Source organism: Panthera leo, chromosome B2 (genome assembly GCF_018350215.1).
Source record: "Panthera leo isolate Ple1 chromosome B2, P.leo_Ple1_pat1.1, whole genome shotgun sequence".
NCBI lineage: Eukaryota > Metazoa > Chordata > Mammalia > Carnivora > Felidae > Panthera > Panthera leo.
In genome coordinates this window covers 20,861,118-20,886,381 of record NC_056683.1, presented here as the reverse complement: position 1 = coordinate 20,886,381, position 25,264 = coordinate 20,861,118, and the positions used below count along the sequence as shown (strand labels likewise).

The 25,264-nt window shown below is 36.1% G+C and overlaps 1 protein-coding gene and 1 non-coding gene across 5 annotated transcripts in view; both read left to right on the top strand.

The window, feature by feature from the left end:
- The window catches only part of SNRNP48 (small nuclear ribonucleoprotein U11/U12 subunit 48), a 30,911-nt gene extending 6,783 nt beyond the window's left edge, over window positions 1–24,128 (top strand). Inside the window, exons 5-11 of one of the 4 annotated variants that reach the window (XR_006202455.1) lie at window positions 3,385–3,573; window positions 4,018–4,139; window positions 7,595–7,683; window positions 8,524–8,688; window positions 11,175–11,228; window positions 16,410–16,470; window positions 17,481–17,553. Coding sequence is in view for 3 of the 4 variants with exons in the window: in XM_042937956.1 (XP_042793890.1) it covers window positions 3,385–3,573; window positions 4,018–4,139; window positions 7,595–7,683; window positions 8,524–8,688; window positions 11,175–11,223 (614 nt within the window). In the remaining variant the exon portion in view is untranslated. Of the gene's footprint in view, window positions 1–3,384; window positions 3,574–4,017; window positions 4,140–7,594; window positions 7,704–8,523; window positions 8,689–11,174; window positions 11,813–16,409; window positions 16,471–17,480; window positions 17,554–23,158 lie in introns of those variants that run through there. The other 3 variants (XM_042937956.1, XM_042937955.1, XM_042937957.1) reach the window with 3 other exon arrangements.
- Window positions 13,079–13,190, top strand: LOC122220820. The gene has a single exon (XR_006203000.1). It is a non-coding gene; the product is annotated as a U6 spliceosomal RNA (small nuclear RNA).
- Window positions 24,129–25,264: the final 1,136 nt, after the last annotated feature.

The window sequence follows — 25,264 nt, the reverse complement described above, 5'->3', positions numbered from 1 at the left end:
CTTCAAATCTGTACCTACTCACTGCTATTAGTAATGTTCATTGTTTGTTCTAGTTTGTAAGCCTATTTTAAGGAAAGAAACTAGTTGCTTGGCCTGGTACAAATGACAGTTTTCCTGAGGTTTGTTTCCTTTTCTGTAGTATAAAACTATCTTACAATGTTGTTTAAAACAATGGAGATAATGAATGCTAAACTAGCACTAGCTCTAATATATGGTAATTTCTATTGTCTAAGCAATTTAATTTCTAAGCACATTAATGTATAGAAAGCCATATTAAGATAATGAAATGGGTGAGAATTTTATATATGTGGGTAATTTAATGTTCTCAAGTTTTTTAATTTATATTAACTAAGTAATAAGGTGGATTAGACATTGAATTTAGTTCTGTACAGAAGCAAAGAATTACTTTGAATAGTTCTTTCAGTAGAAAAGTTAAGAGGAACTTTTATTTTGTTTTCACAGTCCATTAAATTAAACTGTTAAGAATTTTTTCTTAAATGATCTGTAACCCTCTTTTTAAAACTTTTTTTCATCTTGTGTAGAGCTCTGCAGTTTCTCAATAGACATTATTTTTGTGACCCACTTATGTCTTAGACATTTTTAAATCTTACAGCCTAGAACAAGAATCTTTTTTAATATGTTACTGATTTATTTACTTTGAAGGAAGAATGACTAACATAAGCAAATTTACATTTTCCCATTTAATTAATATTTTGTGTGTCTTGTACTAAGTTGTAAGTTTTTGATAAGTTATATTTATGTTTCCATTTTGTCAGTCATACCAGGTCTCCACTCAGTGTACAGAATTCTCAATTCATGAACTTGTGAAAGCTTGATGCAACCATGAGATGTACTTACCTATTATCAACCATGAGGTGTTAATTTTATAACCAAGATGCTAATTTTAATCATAAACAATCATTTTACATTTAGTGGCGTATCTTTTTCTTTCAGTATTATTTGCTGTATATCAATTTCATGACTATATTTGAATCATGGCCATGATTTGAAGATCAGTGTATTATACTAAACCCTTGAGAGACCCTAGTAGATTGGTTCTAGGCCTAATCTGTTCTTACCACTTGTGTGACTTGGGCAGGTCATTTTACCTCTATGGGCCTTAATTTCTTTATCTCTGATGTTGGAAATTGACTCTGTATGTATTCTTCCTAAAATTCTGAATTTGTATCTTTGAGCCAGTACCTTCTATTAATGTTTAATATTATATATGTCATACGTTTAAGATGCTCTGTGATGGCAAAAGTGACTAAAAAGAAAGAATTAGAGTTACTAAAAAGGTAGATTAGAGTTTCAGTTTGGGTGAAGAAAAACTTCTGGAGACAGAAGTTATGGTTGCAAAACAGTGTAATATACTTAATGCCTCTGAGCTGTACACTTAAAAATGGTTAGATGGTAAATTTTATGTTATATATATTTTGCTACAGCTTTTAAAAGGCTACTACAAAAAAAAGTAGAGGATCATGGAATTTAATGATTACAGCACGTCTAGGTGTATTTCTAAATCCTGTAGAAGCTTGTGTTTGAAAAGTTACATTTTATGGAAATGTAAGCTTATTTGTGTTTATCCTTTTTTTTTTTTTTTTTTGTCAGAAATATCTATGTTCTGAATGATTTGAATGCAGTTTGTTGTTTAACTTTTCCTGTACTTTTTCTTTTTCAGTAATTGGGGTGAGTATAAAGAGGAATTAGGAACCTGAATGTACTCCTTATTTAAAGATATGCAGTATCCTTTTTGCAAATGATATCCTTTTAAAAGTATCACTCAAATTTCTAAACTTGATCTTACCACTGTCACAGTATTAGAGTCTTTGGAATTTTCGTTGAATTTCAAGGAATTTAAGTATCCATCATCACCATACAGAAATTTAAGATGAATGAAGACAACTCAGAATAATTTAAGGAGGAAATTATATTTCTTTGTCTAAAAATAATAGGCAAAGGTTTATGTGGATCTTGTTTGTAATATATCAGTGTTTTCTAATCTTTGTATTTTTCTCCCAGATTTTTATAAAAGCCTATATTCAAAGGAATTAGGCTTATCAAAGCTAATTCATTTTTATGGTACAAAATTAAATGTTTTCACATCTGCCTTCATAAAAAAGCTTTTCATAGTGTCTACCACAATTATAGTAAAATTGATTGACTTGAAAGGAAACCCTTCAATACTAATTCAAAACCCTTCGACTAATACAAATGACCCTGTATTGTTATCCGTATCTGTTCATGGACTCATATTCAGTGTAGCCCTCCTCCTAATGTAGACAAATGTAAAGTCATCTCTTTTTTTGTGTTGTAGTGCTTAGTTGGTAGTTTGCTCTTACTTGAATTTTTCTTTTGCCTCTTTATCTGGGAAGTTAAGGCTAGACTTTATCAAATAAAAGTATCTGGGAAGAGCTACTGATCTTACTTGTTCTGTGAACCAAAGTTATTACTTTAGGGTAGTAGCTCCTATTTATTGTTTGCATTAGTAAATAATGAAGGCTAGAAAGAATTATGTTAAAACAATTGCTTTATTTACAGTTACCATAAATTTTTATTTCTTTGAGAAAATTTGAATCTCAAAACAAAAATTTTCTTCAATGTTTAATACATCATATCAAGGTATTGTATTTACTTTCTTTCATTAATGAGCAGATTTTAGAAAGTTCTGTGACTGTTGGGGGGGGCAGTGCTCTTAACTCTTTTAAATTAATTTGGTTGTGTCAATATGCTTCCTCTTCCGAAAATTAAAACAAATTTAGTCTCAGTTTTATCTGTCTTTTTCTGGTCTGAGGAAGTTTGGGATTTCTGGTACCTAATTAATTGTGTTTTGGTCCCTGGCTCTAAGTCATTGCACAAGTGGGGTATATTTTGAATACGGAGCATCTAACTTGATGTCTCATATAAAAAAGACATTTTTTACACATTTTTCATATTTCTATAATATATTTTCAGAGGGACTACAGCGTGTATTACCTATTAAAAGCATTTTTTCCCCAGCTCTTACGGGAAAAAGCATATAAACAGAAAGGAAGTTACTATTTTTATCATATGGGTAGCCTTTTAAAAATTGTTACCCAGAAGGTTTCCTTATGAGCAAATTATCTCATGGTTATTATTGCTTGCCTTCATGGGATGTGTCTTAATGTTGTTGGAGAGAATAGCAAACATCCACAGTACATGCTTTCTGTGGGTATGGCTTTGAGGATAAAGTCACTGTTTATTATTTATCACACAGACGGATATTTTTCGTATTTTAGGGATTACTGTGAAAACAATTGTGTTAATGTTGCATTATTACAGCGCATGTTTAAAGATAAGGAGTAAATTTTAAGTCCACAATGCTTCATGTATTGTTTATTCTTGTGGTTTTATTTTTACTAGGGATTTATTCTTCATTACCTGTTGAAGTTCCTCTGAATCACAAACGGTTTGTTTGTGATCTAACACAAGCTGATCGTCTTGCCCTCTATGATTTTGTAATGGAGGAGACGAAGAAAAAGCGCTCGGATTCTCAAATTATTGAAAATGACAGTGATCTCTTTGTAGACTTGGCTGCCAAAGTCAATCAAGGTTTGAGATGAATATAATAGTTTTATATTTCTTAATTGTCATTTCGCTCTTTGAGTGTTACAAAGATTTAGTTGTTAGGCCATTTTGAGTTGAAAGAGGATGGTTTTGCATTATCCGATATTCACATATATGTTAAGATATTTACTCAGGGCATGAAATTTTGCTCTCTGTCCTTTGCATTAAGCATATTCTCCTTCTATAAGAATGTCACTTATAGCTGTGCTGGTCTTTTAATCTTTGTACCTTAACAATCTTAGGTTCAACTAATGGAGAAAAGGAATGATATAAAACTTAGTCTATTTGTATAATATGGAGTTTTTAGGATGTTTTTGTATGCATGGAAACATGTTGAAATATTGGATGATTGCGGTCTTTCTTCCTGCTAATTAGTAAGAATTTAAAAGCTTCCAAGGATATAATAATTTTGTTTTATTCTTTTATTAGATAATAGTCGAAAAAGTCCAAAGTCTTACCTTGAAATCCTAGCAGAAGTGAGAGATTATAAAAGAAGACGCCAGTCCTATAGAGCTAAGAATGTTCACATAACCAAGAAATCATATACTGAGGTAAGCTTTACATAATCTCTTAGAGCTTTGTTGAGAACAGAATGTCCCTTCGATAGTTTTCTAAGTCTGTTCTATGGATTTCCACAGTTCATAGAGGTTTTTTGAAAGAAAATAGCTTCAAGGTGGCCACCTTGAAATACAAATACCTGATTTGTATTTGCTCCATTACTTTCAGATCCACTGTACCAGGCAAATAAGGCCTTTTCAAGGTACAAAAATCTTTTGTAAAGAGGCTGTACAATCTTAAAAAATACCTACTTTTGAGAAAGCATTGTATCATGATAAGAGCATAGATTTTGGCCTTAGACCTGGGTTTGAGTGTTGATTGTACTCTTTATCATTCGCTATTTGACTTGCACAAATTCTTTGAGCTTTTTAAGTTGCAACTTTTTTCATTGTATACATTTTATGTAGATTTTGTGGGGGTGTTATAAGAATTGATTGAGATAATGCATGTGGACACAGAAGTTGGTTAATAAACAGCTGTTGTCTTTTCCTTACAGAAATTTTAGCATGCTTTTATGTACTCTTCTAAATGTTTGGGCTTAAGATATGTCTGGTATAAATTATTTATGTATTAATCTCTTGTTGTATATCCAAAGTTGTTTTCAGATGTCCTTTAGTGGATAGTCAGAGTTGATGAATTTTTTGGTACATGAATTACCTTGCTCAGACTCTACAAATAATCTCCTTATTGAATCTCTAAATTCTTCCCACATTATTTCTTACTTCTCTCTATGATTTCTAAGACCTTCCATAATCTGACCTTATTTTACCAAGCATTTTCTTTTGCTTTAGTCAAGCATGTCTCTTAAACTGTATCTGATTACACACATTTATTCTTATCTACATGTCCAAATAACATGTTTTCTCACCTGAAATGCTCTTTATTGTTGTTTTAAATCTTGATATAAATTTTAAGGCCCATTGTTTTCCATGAGGTGCTAGTTGACTCAGTCATTTGTTGATTTATTGTTTTAATGCTCTCTGTACCACATAGCTTAGCATTTAATCTTATGCTGTTCTTTGTATAATTAAAGTATATGTTTCAGTCTTATCTCTTCCAGTAGAGGTCTGGGACCTCGTCATATTACCTAAGTATTCGTACAGTCCCCTCAAATACTTGGTGGTTCATCAGTTGTTTCTTCTCTGGTCTCAGTACCTTGTAACCAAGTGTAAGTGTTGCTGCTAGTGTTCTTCACAATTTTATGGTTAACCTTTTTTTTTTGTTTAAAGTTTATTTATATAAGTAATCTCTGTACCCAACATGGCCCTCAAACTTACGACCCAGAGACCAAGAGCCAGCCACACGCTTTTGGGACTAAGCTAGATAGGCGCCCCTGTGGTTAACTTTTTATTATGGAAATATTCAAGCATATGCTAAAGTGGGTGGAATAGTCTAATGAACTCTTTTGTCCCTGTCACTCAGCTTCAACAATTATCAACATTATGGCCTTGTCATTTTCTTTGTATCCTCACTTGCTACCTCCTTCCTCCACATTGGTAATTTTGGAAGCAGATCCCAAATACCTTTCATCTGTAAAAACTTCAGTGTTCACAAATCTTTCAGTGATTTATCATATTCCTGGTCATGAATTTTCCAACATTTTATCTATTTCTGGCTTCATTCATGTCCTCTATAATTTTTGTTTGGACTAAACCTGAACTTTGTCAAATTTCAGAAAAAAGTTACCTACTGTAGTTACTGTGCATAACACACTGCTGTTGGGTAGGTAAAGATAAATGGCAACAGACACCACCCTTAAGGAGCTTAGAATAGTTTATACAAGTGGAACAGAGCTTTCAAAATACAGCTTGCATTCAGTATTAAAATAAAGTGAGATCAAAGTATATGGGAGAAAAGAGCAATTATTTTTAAAAGATAAGATTGGTATGGGCTTCATAGAGAAGATAGCATTTGAAGGAAAGGGAGAAGCAGGAAGGATAAAGAATGTCTGTTCATCAGCTCTTTCCTATGGCGAATCTATGCAAGGTTAGGTCTGTGGAAACTGTGTCCAGTAATACTTGGGCTTCACGGAGTTCATGTAGAGCTAGTCAGGGAGTCATGGAAGGCTACTCGGGAAGTGCTGGAGCTAGAATTGGAATTCAGGTGTCTATGACTCATGTCACTCTCTGGATTGTACTTGGACACATCTAAGATTTTCTCAGGAGAATATGGTGGAGGAGGGGAAGTGGTGGATGAGGATATTCCAGGTGGAAGGGTTAGTGTTCCTAAAAATAAATAGAGGTATAGTTTTTGAGATACCCATTAGTAGTCCAAGATGGCTAGCATTTAGGGTTTCTGAACCTCCAGTAGGAGATAAGGCTGGTTTCTGCTATGTGATGTAGTAAAATCATGAAAGGCTTCAAAGGCTCTATTAAGGAATTTGGACATTGTTCCATTTTACTTTGGGAGCCATTGAAAGTTTCCTTGAAGTAGGGAGAAACTCAGTCAGAACTGAACTTTTTAGTGTTTGTCTTTGAGATTGCCCCTTGTCCCCTGTACCTTCTTAAAACATTTTCTAATTAGGCATGAGGGAAATGTAACCTTCTATTTTAGTTTCATCTGTGCTTCTCAGTTCACTAGCCCTGTGCTTGATGGCATGGATAAATAGGAAAGAAAGAAACTTCCAAATGGTTCTTACAGGTAAGGGGTTTATATTAATCTTATAGGAAAGTATCTGTGAAGTGACTATAATGTTTCATATTTTGTCTCTCATCTTAATTACAAGATTTTTAAAAAGCTTTATTTGTAAATAATCTCAAACATACAAATAAGTTGCAAAACTAAAAATAGTACAAAGAACTCCTAAATATCCTTTACCCTGATCACCTGTTAACATTTTGTCCCATTTGCTTGTCATTTGCACTCTCTCTTAATTTGTATATTTTTCTCTCTCTTGATCTCTGTCTATGCATTATTTTTTTTCTAAACTATTTAAGTTTCATAACCCATGATTTTTTTGTCACTAAATACTTAGCATGTATTTCTTAAAAATAGGGATATTTTTCTTAATCATAAGATAGTAATCAACTAGCAAGTTTAGCAACGATTACAGTACTTTCCTTTTTCTTTTTTAACATTTATTTTTGAGAGAGAGAGTGGGGGAAGGGCAAAGAGACAGGGAGACACAGAATCTGAAGCAGGCTCTAGGCTCTGAGCTATCAGCACAGAGTCCGATATGGGGCTTGAACTCACGAACAGTGAGATCATGACCTGAGCCAAAGCCAGCCACTTAACCGACTGAGCCACCTAGGTGCCCCTATAGTATTTTCATCTACCATTCATGTTGTAATTTGGCCACAGAATTTGTAATATTCTCTAAACTCATATCCCACAGTTCATTCTGTCATAACTCTTAGTAAATATTTGGATGATTGTTAGCAGTGATTTTTCTAGCTTAATTTTTTGAAAAAGCTTTCTTATCTGAGACTGGGTGCTTATCTCTCCTAAGGTGATTCGGGATGTCATAAATGTGCACATGGAAGAACTCAGTAGTCATTGGCAGGAAGAGCAGGAAAGACCAGAGGATGATGCTGAAAAGTATGTCATGGTGTTTACTGGTAAAATATTCTCTTTTTAATCTGTTACTTTATAATCATTTGACTACATTTTAGCATTTCCAAGACCATTAATAACACACTGTAGTTAATTAATATGCTTAAATTGTTCCATGTTGTCCTTCCTCAAGATTATTATACCAGGGTTTCTCTGTGACATTGCCCATTGACAGTTTTGGAGAAACAAATATATTGATGAAATATTAACACAGTAAGATATTTAAGAGCTAGATTTCTTTAATTGTCTTCTTATATGGAATGTAAGGTTATACCTATTTTTTTTTAATGTTTGTTTATTATTTGAGAGAAAGAGAGAGTGAGAACGAGCAGGGGAGGGGCAGAGATCAAAGGAGGCACAGAATCTGAAGCAGGCTCCAGGCTCTGAGCTGTCAGCATAGAGCCTGATGTGGGGCTCAAACTCACAAACTGTGAGGTTATTACCTGAGCCAAAGTTGGATGCTTAACCCACTGAGCCATCCAGGTGCCCCAGCTTATACCTATTTATATCGATTCTGTTGTTGTTCTGATATAGAATATTCAACTTTAAGCTGGTGTGTCTGTGTGTGTTTGGTGGCAAACACTGTTCTGGGGCACCTGGGTGGCTCAGTTGGTTAAGCATCCAACTTTGGCTCAGATCATGATCCCAAGGTCGTGAGTTTGAGCCCCATGTCAGGCTCTGTGTTGACAGCTCAGAGCCTGGAGCCTGCTTCAGATTCTATCTCCCTCTCTTTTGTACCCCCCATGCTCATGCTCTGTCTCTGTCTCTCTCAAAAATAAACATTAAAAAAAATTAAAAAACTGAACTATTCTTTCTGTTTTTCAGGAATGAAGAAAGGCGATCGGCTTCAGTAGATTCACGGCAGTCTGGTGGGAGCTATTTGGATGCTGAGTGTTCACGACATAGAAGGGATCGGAGTAGGAGTCCACATAAAAGAAAAAGAAATAAAGATAAGGATAAAAACTGGGACTCAAGAAGAAGGAAAGAGAGGTGAGTCTAACACTGCATCATCTGATGTTGAACTGTTTACTTTTGAAAAGTAAATAGATCTGTCTGTTGTAGAGTATGTTGAGAAAATGGATTATAAGAGTAAATTACAGTACAGAGAGTAATTGATGAGAATTCATATTATTTGTCTTACGTTAGTTCAAATAACCACAGCTCTGGTGGCATAGTTCTCTATATGCCTGATTGGATGTGGGTTTCCCTCTTTTACTCCTAGTCAGTTTCCTAGTCATGACATATGGAAGTAATGTCTAGGTAAGAGGTTAACTGTCAACAAGGTGTTTGCCTAGATCTCTTTTTTCTGCTCCATCCTCCCTCCTTTTTCTTATTATTTCTTTCTCCTGCTAATTCTTTTTTTTTTTTTTAATTTTTTTTTAATGTTTTTATTTATTTTTGAGACAGAGAGAGACAGAGCATGAATGGGGGAGGGTCAGAGAGAGGGAGACACAGAATCTGAAACAGGCTCCAGGCTCTGAGCTGTCAGCACAGAGCCCGACGCGGGGCTCGAACTCACGGACCGCGAGATCATGACCTGAGCCGAAGTCGGCTGCTTAACCGACTGAGCCACCCAGGCGCCCCTCTCCTGCTAATTCTTGAGTTAAAGGGTATATAGGGTCAGAGAGAAGATCCAAACTTTAATGTCAAGTCAATTTTGCCCTTGTTAATAACCCTCATAGAATTTGATGGCTAGAAAAATATGAACTAATACTAAAATAATAAATGTAAGTCATTTGTGGTCTATTCCTGTATTCCAGCTGCCTCTGGGCATCTGCCTGGATCTCATTTTCATCAGGTCTCTAATTGAACATACTTTTTCTCATTCTGCCCCTTTTCCCAGCATTCCATATTCTGATTAATGGGATGACCATCATCTATTCACCTAAGCAGAAGTCAAGGATTTATTTTAGTGGCTTCTATTTTATTCCTACCATTTAGTTCCTAATTGCTGTCAGTTTTACCTGAAGATACTTTACATGCACCTCCTTGTCTCTGTCCTTACTGCTGTCCATCTGGAAAATGATAGTTTTTCCTAATTGTTCTATCTGCTTGTAAGCTTGTCTTATATGGAGACATCCCTACTCTACTGCCAGAGTGAACTTTCACTCTTAAACTTTTCAGTGTCAAAATTCACATTGTTTAGAATGGCTCTTAAACCCTCCAGGATAAGGGCTCCGCCTACCCATCATTGTATTTTGCCAAAACCCCATGAAATGCCAAAATTATGCTGTAGCCAGCCTGAATTACTTAGAGTTCCTCATCTGTACTGTGCCACATTTATATCTTTCTCTGTGAGGTTCTGCTGCCTAATTTTTATTTTTAAAGCCTGCTTGGTGAGCTCTTCCTTGTCCTTTAAGACCCAGCTTAGTCATTTCCATGAAACCTGTTCTCACTGAGGCAGAGCTGATCTCTCCCATTGTGTCAGCACTCTGCTTAGCATGTTCTTTTTATTGAACTTATGTTATTACTCTCCCTACTAGACTGAGCTCCTTGAAGGCTGGTCGATGTCTTACTTAGTAACGTATGCCCAGTGTTTGTCTAATAATGGCCTCTCAAATGATATCTTTTCTCTCTTCAGGGCCAATAGTGATCAGGAATTAGTAATGCTTATTGGTTCAATAATTTTGCTCATCTCACTGTCATTCATTTCATAGGTTTCAAGCTAGCTGTGATTTTATCCTTTTCTTATAAATATGAAGTATTTGCTTAGTAATCCCTTTTGATTCACATAATGAATGGTATTTTATAATAATTATACACAAATTAACTCTTAGTTATCAGAGTTATTCTTTTACTTCCTTATGGTTTGTTCATGCTTCTTCCATTTGAGTAATTCTTGGCATCTCTGGTCAGTTTTTATTGACTTAAATACATTAGCCTCAAATATAAACATGAAATAATTTTCCTTTAGAGAGGATATATTTAGAGTTTAAATATAAACTGAGTATCAGTAGGAAATACATCCTTCTCAGTAGTGTAGGACTAATCTTTGATATCCACACTTGAGGTGGAATGAATTGTAGGGAGCTGAGATAGGAGCCAGCATAAGGATATCAGGCCATTTCTGACTTCAATATTTTATTTGAAATGAATTCTCCCCTTCTCATGAGTGTATATTCAAAATCACCTTTAAAGTGGAACTCCAAAATGCAACTTAAAAAAATCTCATTTTGCTTGTCCCCATGTCAATTTTGTCCCTTGGTTTTAACGTTTAATTTTCTACACTTACTCTTAAACAACTGTTTAGGGGCATCTTGCTGGCTCAGTTGGTAAAGCATGTGAGTCTAGATCTCAGGATCATGAGTTCAAGTTATGTTGAGTGTAGAGCTTACTTAATAAAAACAATTACTGTTTAGTTCTAAATGCATGTTATAACTTGTTCTGAAGTATATTACTAGTGAGTTATCGTTTTAACATTGATATTAAAATGTCCATCATTTGTAATATTTTTTTTTCTACTCCTGTCATTTCAGGGATGGGGAAAGACACCATAGTCATAAAAGAAGAAAGCAAAAAATATAAATGAGGTATTTGTGCATGTATTAATTATGCTTATGCCATGATAACCAATATGCCAATATTTTAATTACAATTGCTTTGAGTAAAAGAATGTGTTTCTATGACTTGTTTAGTGCTCAGATTATTGATTTTCAGTAAGTACTTATGTTTCTAACCATGAGTACACTATCATGCCCTATAATTTTGTTTTACTTATATTTTAATAGATGATTGCTTCCTATTACTGATTTTGTTTCATTCTTTGTGATAGTTTATGTATCAGAAAATTCTTTAATTAAAGTCCATACTTAAGCTATATAAATAATACACAAATACATTTGCATTAAAAAAAAATTAAACCTTTCAGTTAGGTTAATGTCCCCTTGGAACACCACCTATAAGCCCTGTGGCCACCCCAGGAACTACTGTTTACCACTATACTGGTAAATTGTAATAGGGGAAGACGACTTACATATCTGTCAGAAGGGAAATGGCCTGGTTAAATAAAATATGGAATAGTCGTGTGATTACTATATTGGACCTAAAAGAAATAAACTTTATCTAGATTAACATGGATAGATCTCAGAAATATAATGCTGAGTGAAAATAACAAGCTGAAGAAAGATAGATACAAGTTATACTTATGTACAATTCAATACTATACATTTTCTGTGACCGTATATGTACGTGAATACATTTTTAAGGGTTTAGAAGAATCCATACCAAATTCATCATAGTGATTATTTGGGGGAGGAGTTATAGATGGGAGAGGTTAGGAGTGAAAACCAGGATTGAGAAGGTGGTCGAAGAAGATTTTAGCTTTTATCCATAATACATTAATTTTTAAAAATCAGATGCTTATGTTTCACTTGTTAATTAAAGTTAGATTTTAATTAAAATTAAAAATACACTGTATTTTCTTTCATGTAAATCATTTTTATTGAGGTTTACTGCTTCTATAAAATAAAATACATCCATTTTAAGTGTAAGTTTCATTGACTTTTGACAAACTTTTACCCCTGCCAACAAAATCACCTTAATCAAGATAGAGAACATTTCCATCATCCCCAAAAGTTACCATATGCCCCTTTTACCAGGCAGTTTCTCTGCCCCCCCTCTAGGCAACCACAGACTGGTTCTTGTTGCTGTTGATTAGATGTATCTTTTTTAGAATTCATATAAACAGAATCCTACCATACATACCTTCTTCTACTCCACGTGTTTTTAGATCAATCCATGTTGTATGCATCAGTCGTCCCTTTCTTTTTCTTAGTATATTCTGTTGTTATGATGGATCACCCAGGTGAGACTTAAGCATTAAATGTTAATCATCTCATGTCTAATAGCAACATCGTGATTCTTGGATACCCAGGATAAAGACTCCAGGGTGGGTTCCAAATAGAAATGAAACTTTAATTATTTCAATAAGTGACTGATAATGACACAAAGGTTGACTGGATTTAGATCAGATTGGCTGTTAGGCTTCAGGTATGAGAAACAACTCTCAGATTTATAAGTTGGAAATCAACTGTTCACTTGCCAATTTGAAGTCTTATTACTGCTGTTGTACTTAATTTCTAAATATATAAAATTCAGATTTAAAAATCTTAAGGATTTTGGCATTATAATGTTGAACCATGTAAAATTGCTGCTTTTGTGGGTCAAAACCATTTGAATTACCAGCAGTTTTATATATTGTAACTTAATTTATCATTTTGTTTTTCAATATGATTTCATTGATTTTGCTGAGTGGAAGAAACTGAAGAGTAAGATTGAAAGGCATACTTGGGTTTCTAGTAGAAGAGAGAAATAAGTGGAAAGGAGAAGTGGGGTGGTGGGATTGGGGAAAAGTAGGATAGTATGGAAAAATGTAACCAGAGTGCGCATTTTAGCAGCACATATGCTAAAATTGAAATAATACAGAGAAGATTAGTATGGTTTCTGGGCAAGAATGACACGTAAAATGTAACCAGGGTTCTTTACAGATTTTTAAGTATAATATCAACTACTGCGAACTATCCATTAAAATATAGATGTGGATGATAAGAGGCTTTGTTTGATCCTTGCATGTTTTAATTTTCCATGCTTGCCTCTTTATGTTTCAGACTCCTTCACTGGATTATGGCTCCTTGAGAGCAGGTTTTACATTTTTATCAATATAACCCCCCACAGTGGTTGTCAATTTATTATCTTAAATTTTGACAAAAGCATTTGCAAGCCCCTGTCATTTAATATCTAATTTTTGATTCATAAAGTACTGATATTAATAATTACTATAACTGTTACCCATTTTACCTGTTTATTTAATCCTATTTCTGATGGTACCTTCTTGCCTACATTTATGATCTACTGGCTATAACAATATTCTCTCCTGAAGTCTTTTAAAAGCACTAAGGATAGCTAACATTTATTGAGCACTCACTATGTAGCAGACTCTGTTTTGCACATACACAAACACACACACACACACACACACACGGTGTACGTAACATAAAATTGACCATTTTAGCCAATTTTTTATGTTTATTTATTTTGAGAGGGAGAGAGAGAGAGAGAGTGTGTGTGTGTGTGTATGAGTGGAAAGAGAGAGAGAGAGTGTGTGTGTGTGTGAGTGGAGGAGAGGCAGAGGGAGAATCCCAAGCAGTCTCTGACAGCCTGTGCGAATGGACCCCACGAACTGTGAGACCATGACTTGAGGCAAAATCAAAGGTCTGACGCTTAACCAACTAAGCCACCCAGTCTCCTCTACCATTTTAGCCATTTTCAAGTGTATAGTTCAGTGGCATTAACATTCATGTTGTTGTACAACTGTCACTGCCATACGTTTCCAGAATGTTTTCATCATCCCAAACTGAAAATCTCTACTCATTAAACAGCAACTCTCCGTTTACCCCTTCTCCCAGCCCTTGGTAACCACCACACCACTTTCTGTCTCTAGGAATTTGACTATTCTAGGGAAGTCATGTAAGTGGAATAATAGAATATTTGTTTTTTTGGTGTCTGGCTTATTTTACTTAGTGTTTTCAGGGTTCATCCATGTTGTAGCATGTATCAGCATTTCATTTCTTTCAAGGCTAACTAATATTCCATTGCGTGTATATTCCATATTTGTTCGTCATTCATCTGTTGGTGGATGTTTGGGTTATTTCCAACTTTTGGCTGCTGTGAACATGGGTGTACAAAGATCTGTTTGAGTCCCTGCTTTCACTTCTTGTAAATGTGTACCTAGAATTAGAATTGCTGGGTCATAAGGTAACTGTGTTTAATTTTTTGAGAAACCACTACACTGTTTTCCACAGGGTCTGTGCATTTTACATTCTGACCAGCAATGCTCCAGAGATCCAGTTTCTCCACATCTTTGGCAACAGTTGGTATTTTCTGGTGGTTTTTTGTTTTTTGGTAATAGCCATTCCAATGGGTGTGAAGTGGTATTTCACTGTGGTTTTGATGAGCTCTTTATATTAAACATATTTAGTTCTCAGAAAACACTCTGACACACCATTAAATACTGATATTATCACCATTTTAGAAATGAGGAAACTGAAGCTGAAGGAACTCAGTAACTTTCTCTCATTCTCAAAGACAGTGGTGGAGCTGGAGTTCTAGTCTAGGCAGTCTTGCCCCAGGGTCCGTGCTCTTTCAGTATTTCTCTCTCATAGTTACTCATGCACTGCTTCTGTCTCCGACTAGGTTTTAAAATTTTTTGAAAGTAAAATACATAATGCTTATCTTTGAATCCCCAAAGTGCTTCGTATGATTCCTTGAATAATGTAGGTAATAAATGTTTGTGGATGAGAAAATTTAGGCATAGAGATGCTTAATTATTTTCCCAACATCATACAAACAACACAACAAAGACTGGAACTAGAGCCCCTGCTCTTAACCACTATATAAACTTTTATTTATTTATTTATTTATTTGATTTTTATTTTTTAAGTAATCTCTACACTCAACATGGGGCCCGAACTCACAACCCCAAGATCAAGAGTTGCATGTTCCATCAACCGAGCCAGCCAGGCACCCCTATACAAACTTTTATTAACTGTGGATACTTTCTAATGGATTCCCATCATGTTAATGTCTGCCATTTCATAGCAGTCTCTGTATATCCACCAAGTTCTCTGAACTCCTTTATAAAATCCAAAAAAAATGAACATTTTGCCGCCTGCCATTTTGTTAAATTCAAGCTGATCCATAAATGAACTTGCTTTGTATCTTGATACCCTTTAATTGTGCACCAAAGTTCATTGCATCAATCAGCTTTACATTTCGCATGAACTCATAAAAATCAAAATCTCACAGCACCTCCCCAAATTAAGACTGCTTGATAGTTAAATGATAGATTCTTAGAGAAATCTTAGCCAACATAAGGAAATTGGAAACAACTGAGGAAAAACTCAGACCTGCTTAATCCCCTGTCTGCTGCTTCCCATTTCCTGCTTATCTTGAGGAGGAGGATGTGGGTATGGTTTTTCAATCTATCATAGGATAATGGTGCTAATGCTGAAACTCAAGAGAGAAGGGATCTGTGAGCAGAAAGAAATTAAGGAAGCTTCTCAAATATTTAGACTTGGTTGCTTTAATGTACTTGTTGTCAAGGTGGCTGCTGTGCAGAGCCCAGGACACTGATTACATTCAATAGGAAACTTAACTCATCACTCAGAATTTAATTAGATCAATGATCTCCAGGTATTGGCCACTTTTGAGTAAGGCTGATTGGATAATCTCAGGCCTTTTAGTGAAAATTAGTTGTCAAATGGTAAATTTTACATAAGATGTTTTAAATTGGCTTTGAAAAATATTTTCTAATCACCTATATATTCTATCACACAGAAATATTAATACTATAAAAGTGTGTGTAGGGTTTTTACCCATGTCTTTGAGGATGCTTTCTTTTAATGTTTAGTGAGTTCATAAAGGTCCAAGAGGTCTGATGTAAAGCTTTGTTGCGTTGAGTATAAAAAAACAAAATCTACTTGTAGTTGTTTGAGTATATTTATAAGGCTAATTTCTTTTTATGTAGCTTGCTTTTGAGTTGTTACAATTGAGCCAGCAGGTGTGTTAATTACTAAACTAAACCTCACTTATTTGTTACATTAATGATTGTACTTCCTACTCTGGTCACAAATTTGGGAATTTGGTGTAATTGAAAGTCCTCACAGCTTTTGGATATTTAGATTGGGACCAGGATTTGTATTTCTGTCTTTCAGGAAAGAAAAAAGTAAGATTTGTCGGATGTAAGGGGCTGCATGCTAGATTCATCTGTACTGAGTAAGTTGAGTCAGTTTCCCATTCAAAAAACCAGTATGGCCACCTAAGAGAAAGGATGCTGCCATAAAATAGAATGTAAACTTCTAAGCTTATTTTTAGTTCTTTGGTTTAGTAATAAAAGGCAGGAGGCACTTCCACTTTAAAAAGTTGCTGCACATAACATCTGGACACTATTAAATTAAGGAAGGCTGCAGGCTCCAGAGAGTCCTGCCTTCTGAGGATCACACCTTGTGGCACCAATTAAGGGATTTGGGGTTGGGTTGCTTGAGTACTGTGTTTATGAGGCTCATTTCCCATAATCATGGCGCTTTGGTAACCCAAGTTGTTCTTCCAGCTCGAAGTCATGATTCCTCTTTTAGAATGAGAAAGCTAATTAAGGGGAGATATAGGGAATACAGAGAGATGGGCTTTATTTGCTGTTGCTGACACTAATATAAATGAAACACTTTTAAATAACAAATTCTTCACATAATGGAAGGAATACCCTATCAAAGGGACCACTGTGATGAGTCAGATGGATACAGTATAGGTCTGCCTCTTTCTTCACTGTGACCCTGGGTGAATTAATCTTTCCATGCCTCCTATTCCTCCTCTGTAGATTGAGAGTAACAGTATGCTCTCAAGGGTAGCTCTGAGGTTTCAAGATAATGAATGTGATTTGCTTCACCTGGTGTCTGATAGATGTTAAGTACTAAGTACCTGCCATTATTATTTGTAGCATACTTGTGAATATTTTCTTTCTGCTCTGCCTCATATGTCTTGCTTGCCTTAGAGACCAACCTCTCTTAGGCCTTCAGAATTCTGTCTGACTATAATATTGGCACATAAGCCAATACATCGTTGAAGACTCTGTAAAGAAGTGTATATAGGGAGGTGCTTCACATTACCTACCTCCAGGGTATATATACAGCTGGTACGCACCTGAATGGCTGACCAGTGTAAAAATACTGAAATGCTTCTAAACTGCCTAGTAAATAACTGCTGTCTCCCATTTCCCCCTCTTGCCACAGAGTTTCCTGACTCTCTCCTAGGCACCGCCATGATCCAACAAATAAGGGCTGATGTCTAGCACAGCTGTCGGCTTCAGCGTACCCTGTTCCAGAGCTAAAGCTGGTTGGTGGCTGTTCTGATTAATTGTGACTATGCAGTCAGCCTCTCCCCCAAATAGAGATACCATTGTTAGCATGGAATGTATTATTCCATTTCTCACTTTTTCCTATATAGTATGCTCTGTATGTAGGTTGTGGTATTGTGGGAATACCGATCGTGGACATGGTTACACATACTTGAATCAGCCACAGCTGTCTGTAGACAACAGTAGCACAAGTGTGGAAGGGGGAATTGGAAGTATATTGTTGTAAGGGTTTCACACTGTACATGTATAATAGTATTTGAATACAGACTGTGGTAAGTAAATATATATAATAAACCCCAGAGAAGCTGCTAAATAAATAAAACACAGAGGAATAGCTAATAAACCATAGTGGGGAGGAAACAGAATCATTAAAAACAATCTAAAAGAAGATACAAGGAAGAAGAAGAAAAGAACAAATAAGACAAATAGAAAACAAATAGCAAGAGGGTAGATTTAAACCCACTCATACTGACCTTATTAAACATTAAGTGTAAATATTCTAAATACTCAAAAGACAGAGATTGTCAAATTAGATAAAAAGGCAATACCTAGCCATATGTTATCTATAAGAAACCCATTTTAAATATAAGGATACAAGTAGGTTAAAAATAAAAAGATAGGGAAAATGTGTCCTAACACTAATCAAAAGAAAGTATATTACAATCAAAGTAGACTTAGAACAATGAATGCTACCACAGATGAAAAGGAACATTTCAAAATGTCAAAGAATTCAGCTTATCAAGAGTATGTCACAATCCTAAATATATGTGCACCTCATAAGAGAGGTTCAAAATACCTGCAACAAAGATCGGCAGGACTGAGGGAGAACCAGGCAAATTCACAATTACAGTGGAGATTTCGACTCTCCTCCCTCAGTAATTCATAGCATGGGCAGACAGCACATGAGTGAAGAGAAGAAGAGAAGAGTTGCACAACACTGTCAACCAACCTGACCTGACATTTGTAGAACACTCCATCTGGACAACCAGCAGAATATTCTTTTCAGACACACTTGTGATAGTGACCAAGATCATATTCTGGACCATAAAACAACTCTCAGTACATTTGAAAGGATTGAAATCATACAAAATATGTGCTCACATATGACCACAACAGAATTAAACTAGAAATCCACAACAGATATCTGAAGAATCCTCAAACATCTAGAAACGAAACAGCCTACTTCTAAGTAACTAATGGGTCAAAAATTATAAGGCAAATCAGAATGTGTTTTAAACTGAATCAGAATAAAAACAACATCGAAGTTTGTGGGAAGGACATTTATGGCATTAAATGCTTAACTAAGAAAAGATGAAATCTCACATTAATGATCTAAACTTCCACCTGGAAACAGTAGAAAAAGATCAAATTAAACAGAAGGAAGGAGACAATAAAGAACAGATGTCAGTGAACTAGAAAACTGAAAAGCAGTAAGGAAAGTAAATGAAACCAAAAGCAGATTTCAAGAAAATGTTGAAAAAAATTGACAAGCCTCTAGACAGATGGATCTAACCAGATTCTAGCCGAGAGGAAAAACAAAAAAAAAAGACACAAATTACTGATACCAAAAGTGAACATGGAAATGTTGCTATAGATTCTATAGACTTTAAGATGATAAAAAGGAATGGGTACCTGGGTGGCTCAGTTGGTTACATGTCCGACTCTTGATCTCCGCTCAGGTCATGATCTCACAGTTTGGTTTATGAGATCAAGCCCTGTGTTGTGCTTTGCTCTGACAGCACAGAGCCTGCTTGGGATTTTCTTCCCTCTCTCTCTACTCCCCCACTTGAACTCACTCTCTCTGAAAATAAACACTTAAAAAATGATAAAAAAAAAAAAGTATTATGAATAATATGCTAATAAATTCAACACCTTAGATGGATAAATTCCTTGAAATATACAAATCACTTAGGCCCACTTGAGAAGAAACATCATTTGAAATCATCTTATATCTATTCAGTAACTACATTGAATTCAGTTAAAAACTTTCCAACAAAGAAAACTTTAGTCCCAACTTTCCAACAAAGAAAAGTTCAGTCTCAGGTGGCTTCATTGGTAAATCCTACCAAATATCTGAGGAGGAATAGTATCAATTCTTCATAAACCCAGATAATGGAAGAAGAAAACTCCCAGCTGTCCCCCTGATAACAAAATCAGACAAAGATCTTACAGGTAAACTGTTGACCAACAGATCTCATGAGCTTAGACACCTTAACAAGTTGGCAGAGTTTTGCAAACAAATGAATCCAGCAACACATTAAAAAAAAAAAAAGTATGATCAAGTGAGTTTTATTCCAGGAATTTAAGGATGGTATATTGAACATCATTGAACATAAAGGTAATTCACTATATTGACAGACTAAAAAAGGAAAATCCTATTATCCTCTCTAGATGCAGGAAAAGCAGATAATAAAATTCAGTACCTATTCATGGTTTTAAAAAACAAAACAAAATATTGTCAGCAAACTAGAAATAGAGGAGAACCTCCTCAACCTGATAAGGGACATCTACAAAAACCCTGGATTTAACATCATAATTAATGGTTAAAGAATGAATAATCTCTTAAGATTGGGAGCAAGACAAAGGCATCTGCTCTGCCCTTTCTGCTCAATGTTGTACCAAGGTCCTAATTGGTGCAATAATGCAGTAAAAAGAAAGAAAGTGTATAGATTAGAAAAGATGAAGTAATGTTGTATTTATTCACAGGTGACATAATCCTCTATGTAGAATCCTGTAAGGTATTTATTAAAAAAAATCTACTAGAGCTTATTTAGCAAGGCTATATAGGTAATATACAAAAATCTTATAATTTTTGTATGCTAGTAATGAAAATTAGAAATAGCATAAAAAAACAAAATATATGTAGAGAGGTAAAATGTGTGTAAGACCTGTACACTGAAAACTATAAATCTTGCTTAGAGAAATTAAAGAAAATTTAAATAAATGAAGAGAGATGCCATGCTCATAAATCAGAACACTCTAAATGTAACATACCAATTCTCATTAGATTGAATACAATAGATTCAATGCGAGTGCAATGAATTCCCAGCAGGCCCTTTTTAGAAAAAGCATAATGTATTTTTTATTATAAAGTATACATAACATTTACCATTCTAACCGTTTTTATTTTGTATGTTTATTTGAGAGAGAGCACATGCACATGCAAGCAGGAGAGGGGCAGAGAGAGAACCTCAAGTAGGCTCTGCCCTGTGAGCGCCAAGCCCAAAGTGGGGTTCCATCTCAGGAACCTGTGAGATCATGACCTGAGCCGAAATCATGAGTCAGACACATAACCAACTGAGCCACCCAGTCCCCAAACCACTTTTAAATATACAGTTCAGTGGCATTAAGTACATTTACATTGCTGTGCCACCATTATCGCCATCCGTCTCCAGAACTTTTTCATTTTCCCACACCAAAATTCTTGTACCATTAAATAGCTCCCTATTTCCCCTTCCCCAGCCTCTGGCAACCACCATTTCACTTTATGTCTCTGACTTTGCTACTCTAGGAATCTCATTTATGTAGAATCATGGAATATTTGTCCTTTTGTGTTTGGCTTATTGCACTTAGCATAATGCCCTGAACGTTCATCTATGTTGTAGCATGCTAGCAGACTGGCTGGCCTGCTTTGTTTCTTTGTTCCTTTCCTTTTCTCATTCTTCCTTTCTTTCTTCCTTTCCCTCCATTCTTTCTTTCCATTCTTTCATTGAAAGACTGATTTAAAAATTATATGGAAGGGGTGCTTGGGTGACTCAGTCGATTGAGGATTCAGCTCTTGATTTCAGCCCAGGTCATGATCTCACAGTTTGTGAGATCAAGCCCTGCATTGGGCTCTGTGCTGACAGCATGGAGCCTGCTTGGGATTCTCTCTCCCTCTCTCTCTGACTCTCCCCCTGTTCACTCTCTCTCTCTTAAAAAAAAAAAAAAAAAACAAATATATATGTGTGTGTGTGTATGTGTATGTGTGTATGGAAATGCAGTGGACCTAAAAGAATCAGAACATTTTAGAAGGAAAAAGGATAAAGTTGGAAGACTTATATTACCCAGTTTCAAGATTTATTATGAAGTTACAGTAACTAAGACAGAGTGGTATTGGCATAAGGATAGACATGAGTAGAACAGAAGAGCAAATCCAGAATTAGATGCACAGAGATGTGACCAGTTGATTTTTCAGAACCTACTGAGATTCAGTGAGGAAAGGATAATACTTTCACCAAAATATGCTGGAACAACATGATATCCATATGAAATGTAATGAACCTCAATTTTTATCTCATACCACATCAACCTGAAGTTTATCATAAACTTACATATAAGAGCTGAAATATAAAACTTCTAAAAGGAAACATAGCAGAAGTTATTTGTGACCTTGGGTTAGGCAAAGATTTATTAAATAGGACACATAAAAGATAACAGAGAAAGCCACTAAGTTGGATTTCATCAAATTAAACGTTTGCACTTGAAAAGGCAAACTGTAGAATGGGACTAAGCATTCACAAAACATGTAGCAAAGGACATAGCTAGACTATGTAAAAAACTCTTTAGAAACAACCTCCCAAAAATGGACAAAAGATTTGAGTAGACACTTGACAAAGGAAGATACATGAAAAATAAGCACATGAAAAGATGCTGAACGTCATTACTAAGGGAAATGCAAACTAAAACCACAATAAAACAATACTACACACCCAAGAATGGCTGAAATTAAAAGACTGATAATATCAAGTGTTGCTGAGAATGTGGAACAACTACAATTCTCGTTTAATGCTGGCAGGACTGTATAACTGTACAGTCATTTTAGAAGACTTAGAGTGTTTTTTTCTTCTTTTTAAAAGTTAAATGTACATTTACCATACAGTCCAGCAGTCTTTTTCCTAGACTACTCCTAGAGTGTTTCTGTGTTACCAAGGATGAAACATATCCACACTCAGACTTGTTCACAGATATTCATAGCAGCTTTATTCACAGTAGCTCCAAAGTGGAAACAACTGAAATGTCCATCTGCTGGCAGATGGATAGGCAAATTATCTGTCCATTCAATAGAATACTACTCAGCCATAAAAAGGAGTGAACTACTGATACAGCAATGGATGAATCTCAGAAGCATGTTAAGTGAAAGAAGCCACACATAAGAGTATATATACTATATGATTCCCCTTATATACAGTTCTAGAAAAGGTAAAACAGTGATAAATCAGTGGTTGCTAGGGGTTGGCGGGAGGAGGAGACTATAAAGTAGCACAAAGAAGCTTTTAGGATGATGGAAATATTCTGTGTCACTATTGTGGTGTTGGTTTTAATAAGACTGAATACATTTGTTAAAACTTTCCAAATCACACACTTAAAATTGGTGAATTTTATTTTATTGAAGCTATGCCTCAGCAATGGGAAGAGAAAAAAAAAAAAGGAAAGAAAGAATATGATAGCATCCCCCCCCCCTCCAGGAGCTCCCAGTCTATGTAGGGAGTCAAGATAGTCTGGAAGAAACTTAAGGCAACGAATGATTAGGAGTCAGGTATAGTTCAGTTAAACATGTTCTATCACGCCTAGGACTGGTAGCTGTAACCCCATGCCCTGGGATGGTTATCAGTAATGCTCGGTTAAGCCATGAGGGAAGCAAGTCCAGCTTCCTTCGAGGAAGGAATTTAAGAGACGTTCTTCTTAACAAGTCAGCCTGTCTTACTTTTATCAATCTGGAAGGACCCTGGACTCCCCTGGGTGAGGCAGCTTGGAGCAACTGTACTTCAACTGGAATATGTACAGTGTATCCAGCCTGGTGCTGGGAATTTGAAAGAAACACACTTTAGGACAATCACTGGGAGAATAGAAACCAACAGTTGAGAAGTACTGGGAAGTTAACAGTATAGGTGACTACATGTGGAAAATTGTGTTATTCTACATGAAGAGTATTTGTGGGCATATGCCCGTGGGTCATGGGTTTCGAGTAGCAGTCTATTGGAGATGAAGTACCAAACTTAGTGGTTCTAGGAATAACCCTGAAGCAGAAAGAAACTAACTCTGAGGCCGCAAAGAGAAAGGGATCTAATTTGAGATGGATGCTGAGACTTAAAGAGGTGGAAGGAAAAGAAAGAATTTTCTCCCTGTTACAGGAGATATATGTGGACAACCCACTTGAGAAAATAGCCTCATCACCTAAAAAATATTACAGGTGTAAAGAGTTTGATTTCTTCAGAGAAAAAGTAGAATTTGGAGCCAAGGAGGCAAAATTGATAGCTTTGTTGAATCATGGTTTTATCAAGAATAGATACATTTCCCATAATTTTTTGCCAGGTTAGAGTGTGACTAGTATATACAAGGCAAGTTATTCCAGGAGATTCACGAAAAAAGGTCTGCAGCTTTAGATTGTTTTATTAGAGGTGATCATCAAAGACAATGATTGGGGAGGATGTTGACAGTGAGGGAGGCTGTGCATGCGGGGGTCAGGATGTATGGGAGCTCTATACCTTCGCTCAATTTTGTTGTGAACCAAAAGTGTTCTAAAAAATAAAATCTATTTTTAAAAACAATTATTTGTAAACGTGGCTTTGTTTGACAGGGTAAGAATTGAGTTTGGAAATTTTCAAAAACTTCTTGGAGGTCAGTTTTCTGAGTAATATATAAACATAAAAGGAACAGTGTGCCATGTTTTTCTGGCTCCAGACCCGCTTCTTTTAATTGAAGCACTTTAAAAGTCAAAATGAAAGAGCCAAGTCTTGATTTCGGAGCATTGGGCTTTCTGAGTTAGGAGAAGCTGGTGAGCTGGTCTCTGATGAAGGGAATAGCTGCTCCCAGGAGGCTCTCCCGCCATCTCACCCTTCCTTACCTGTCTCACTCGTCAGTGTAGGGCCTGTGGCCCAGCCCCTGTACTGTCTGTGTGAGGAGAGGGGTTGAGCAGCACTGGGTATCATCCGGGTGCCTGAGGGAATTGATGGAGGGAGTGGGGCACAGGTGAGCAGACAGCAGCTAACTGCCTCTCAGAGCTCAGACGGGACAGGCAGGCCTCCGGATTTGGCATCTCTTAGAGGGTCATGGAAGTGTTAACCATTGTTCTTTTACCAGGAAGCTGCAATGAAAAGTGTCAGGACTTCTGGCCTCCTCTTCAGTTCCCCGAAAATTCTCTAGCTATGGGAACATTCCAGAAACTGTCAGGAACATCACTGAGACACACATCTAGACCGGAAGTGGAGGCTGGTAATAACAACAGTAGCAACAACAGCAATGATGACGGCTGTCATTGGGCACTTGTTCTGTCCAAGTACCGTACACCTAACATGCATTACTTCACTTAATCCCCACAACACCATACGAGATAGGAACTGCTATCATTCCCACTTAACAGATAAGGACCCAGACTTAGAGCTCTAGGGACATGTCCAAGACTGCGCAGCCACCACAAATCAGAGAAGTGACCCCAACTCAGAAGTGTTTACCTTTGGAACATCTGCCCCTAACCACCGTACTTACTGTTGCAGTCATCTGAAAGTGATCGCTTGCTTTGCTTTGGTCTGGAGTTAAGGTAGATCGTGCCTGATCCGAGGGGACTGGACCAGAGAGAGGGGCTCAGGAGTGTGGAAGGATTCAATGCCCTTGTCAATGGATGTGGGCTGGATGTGACAAATCAGAGGTATTCTCTTATCTCCAGATGTGTCTGCCTCG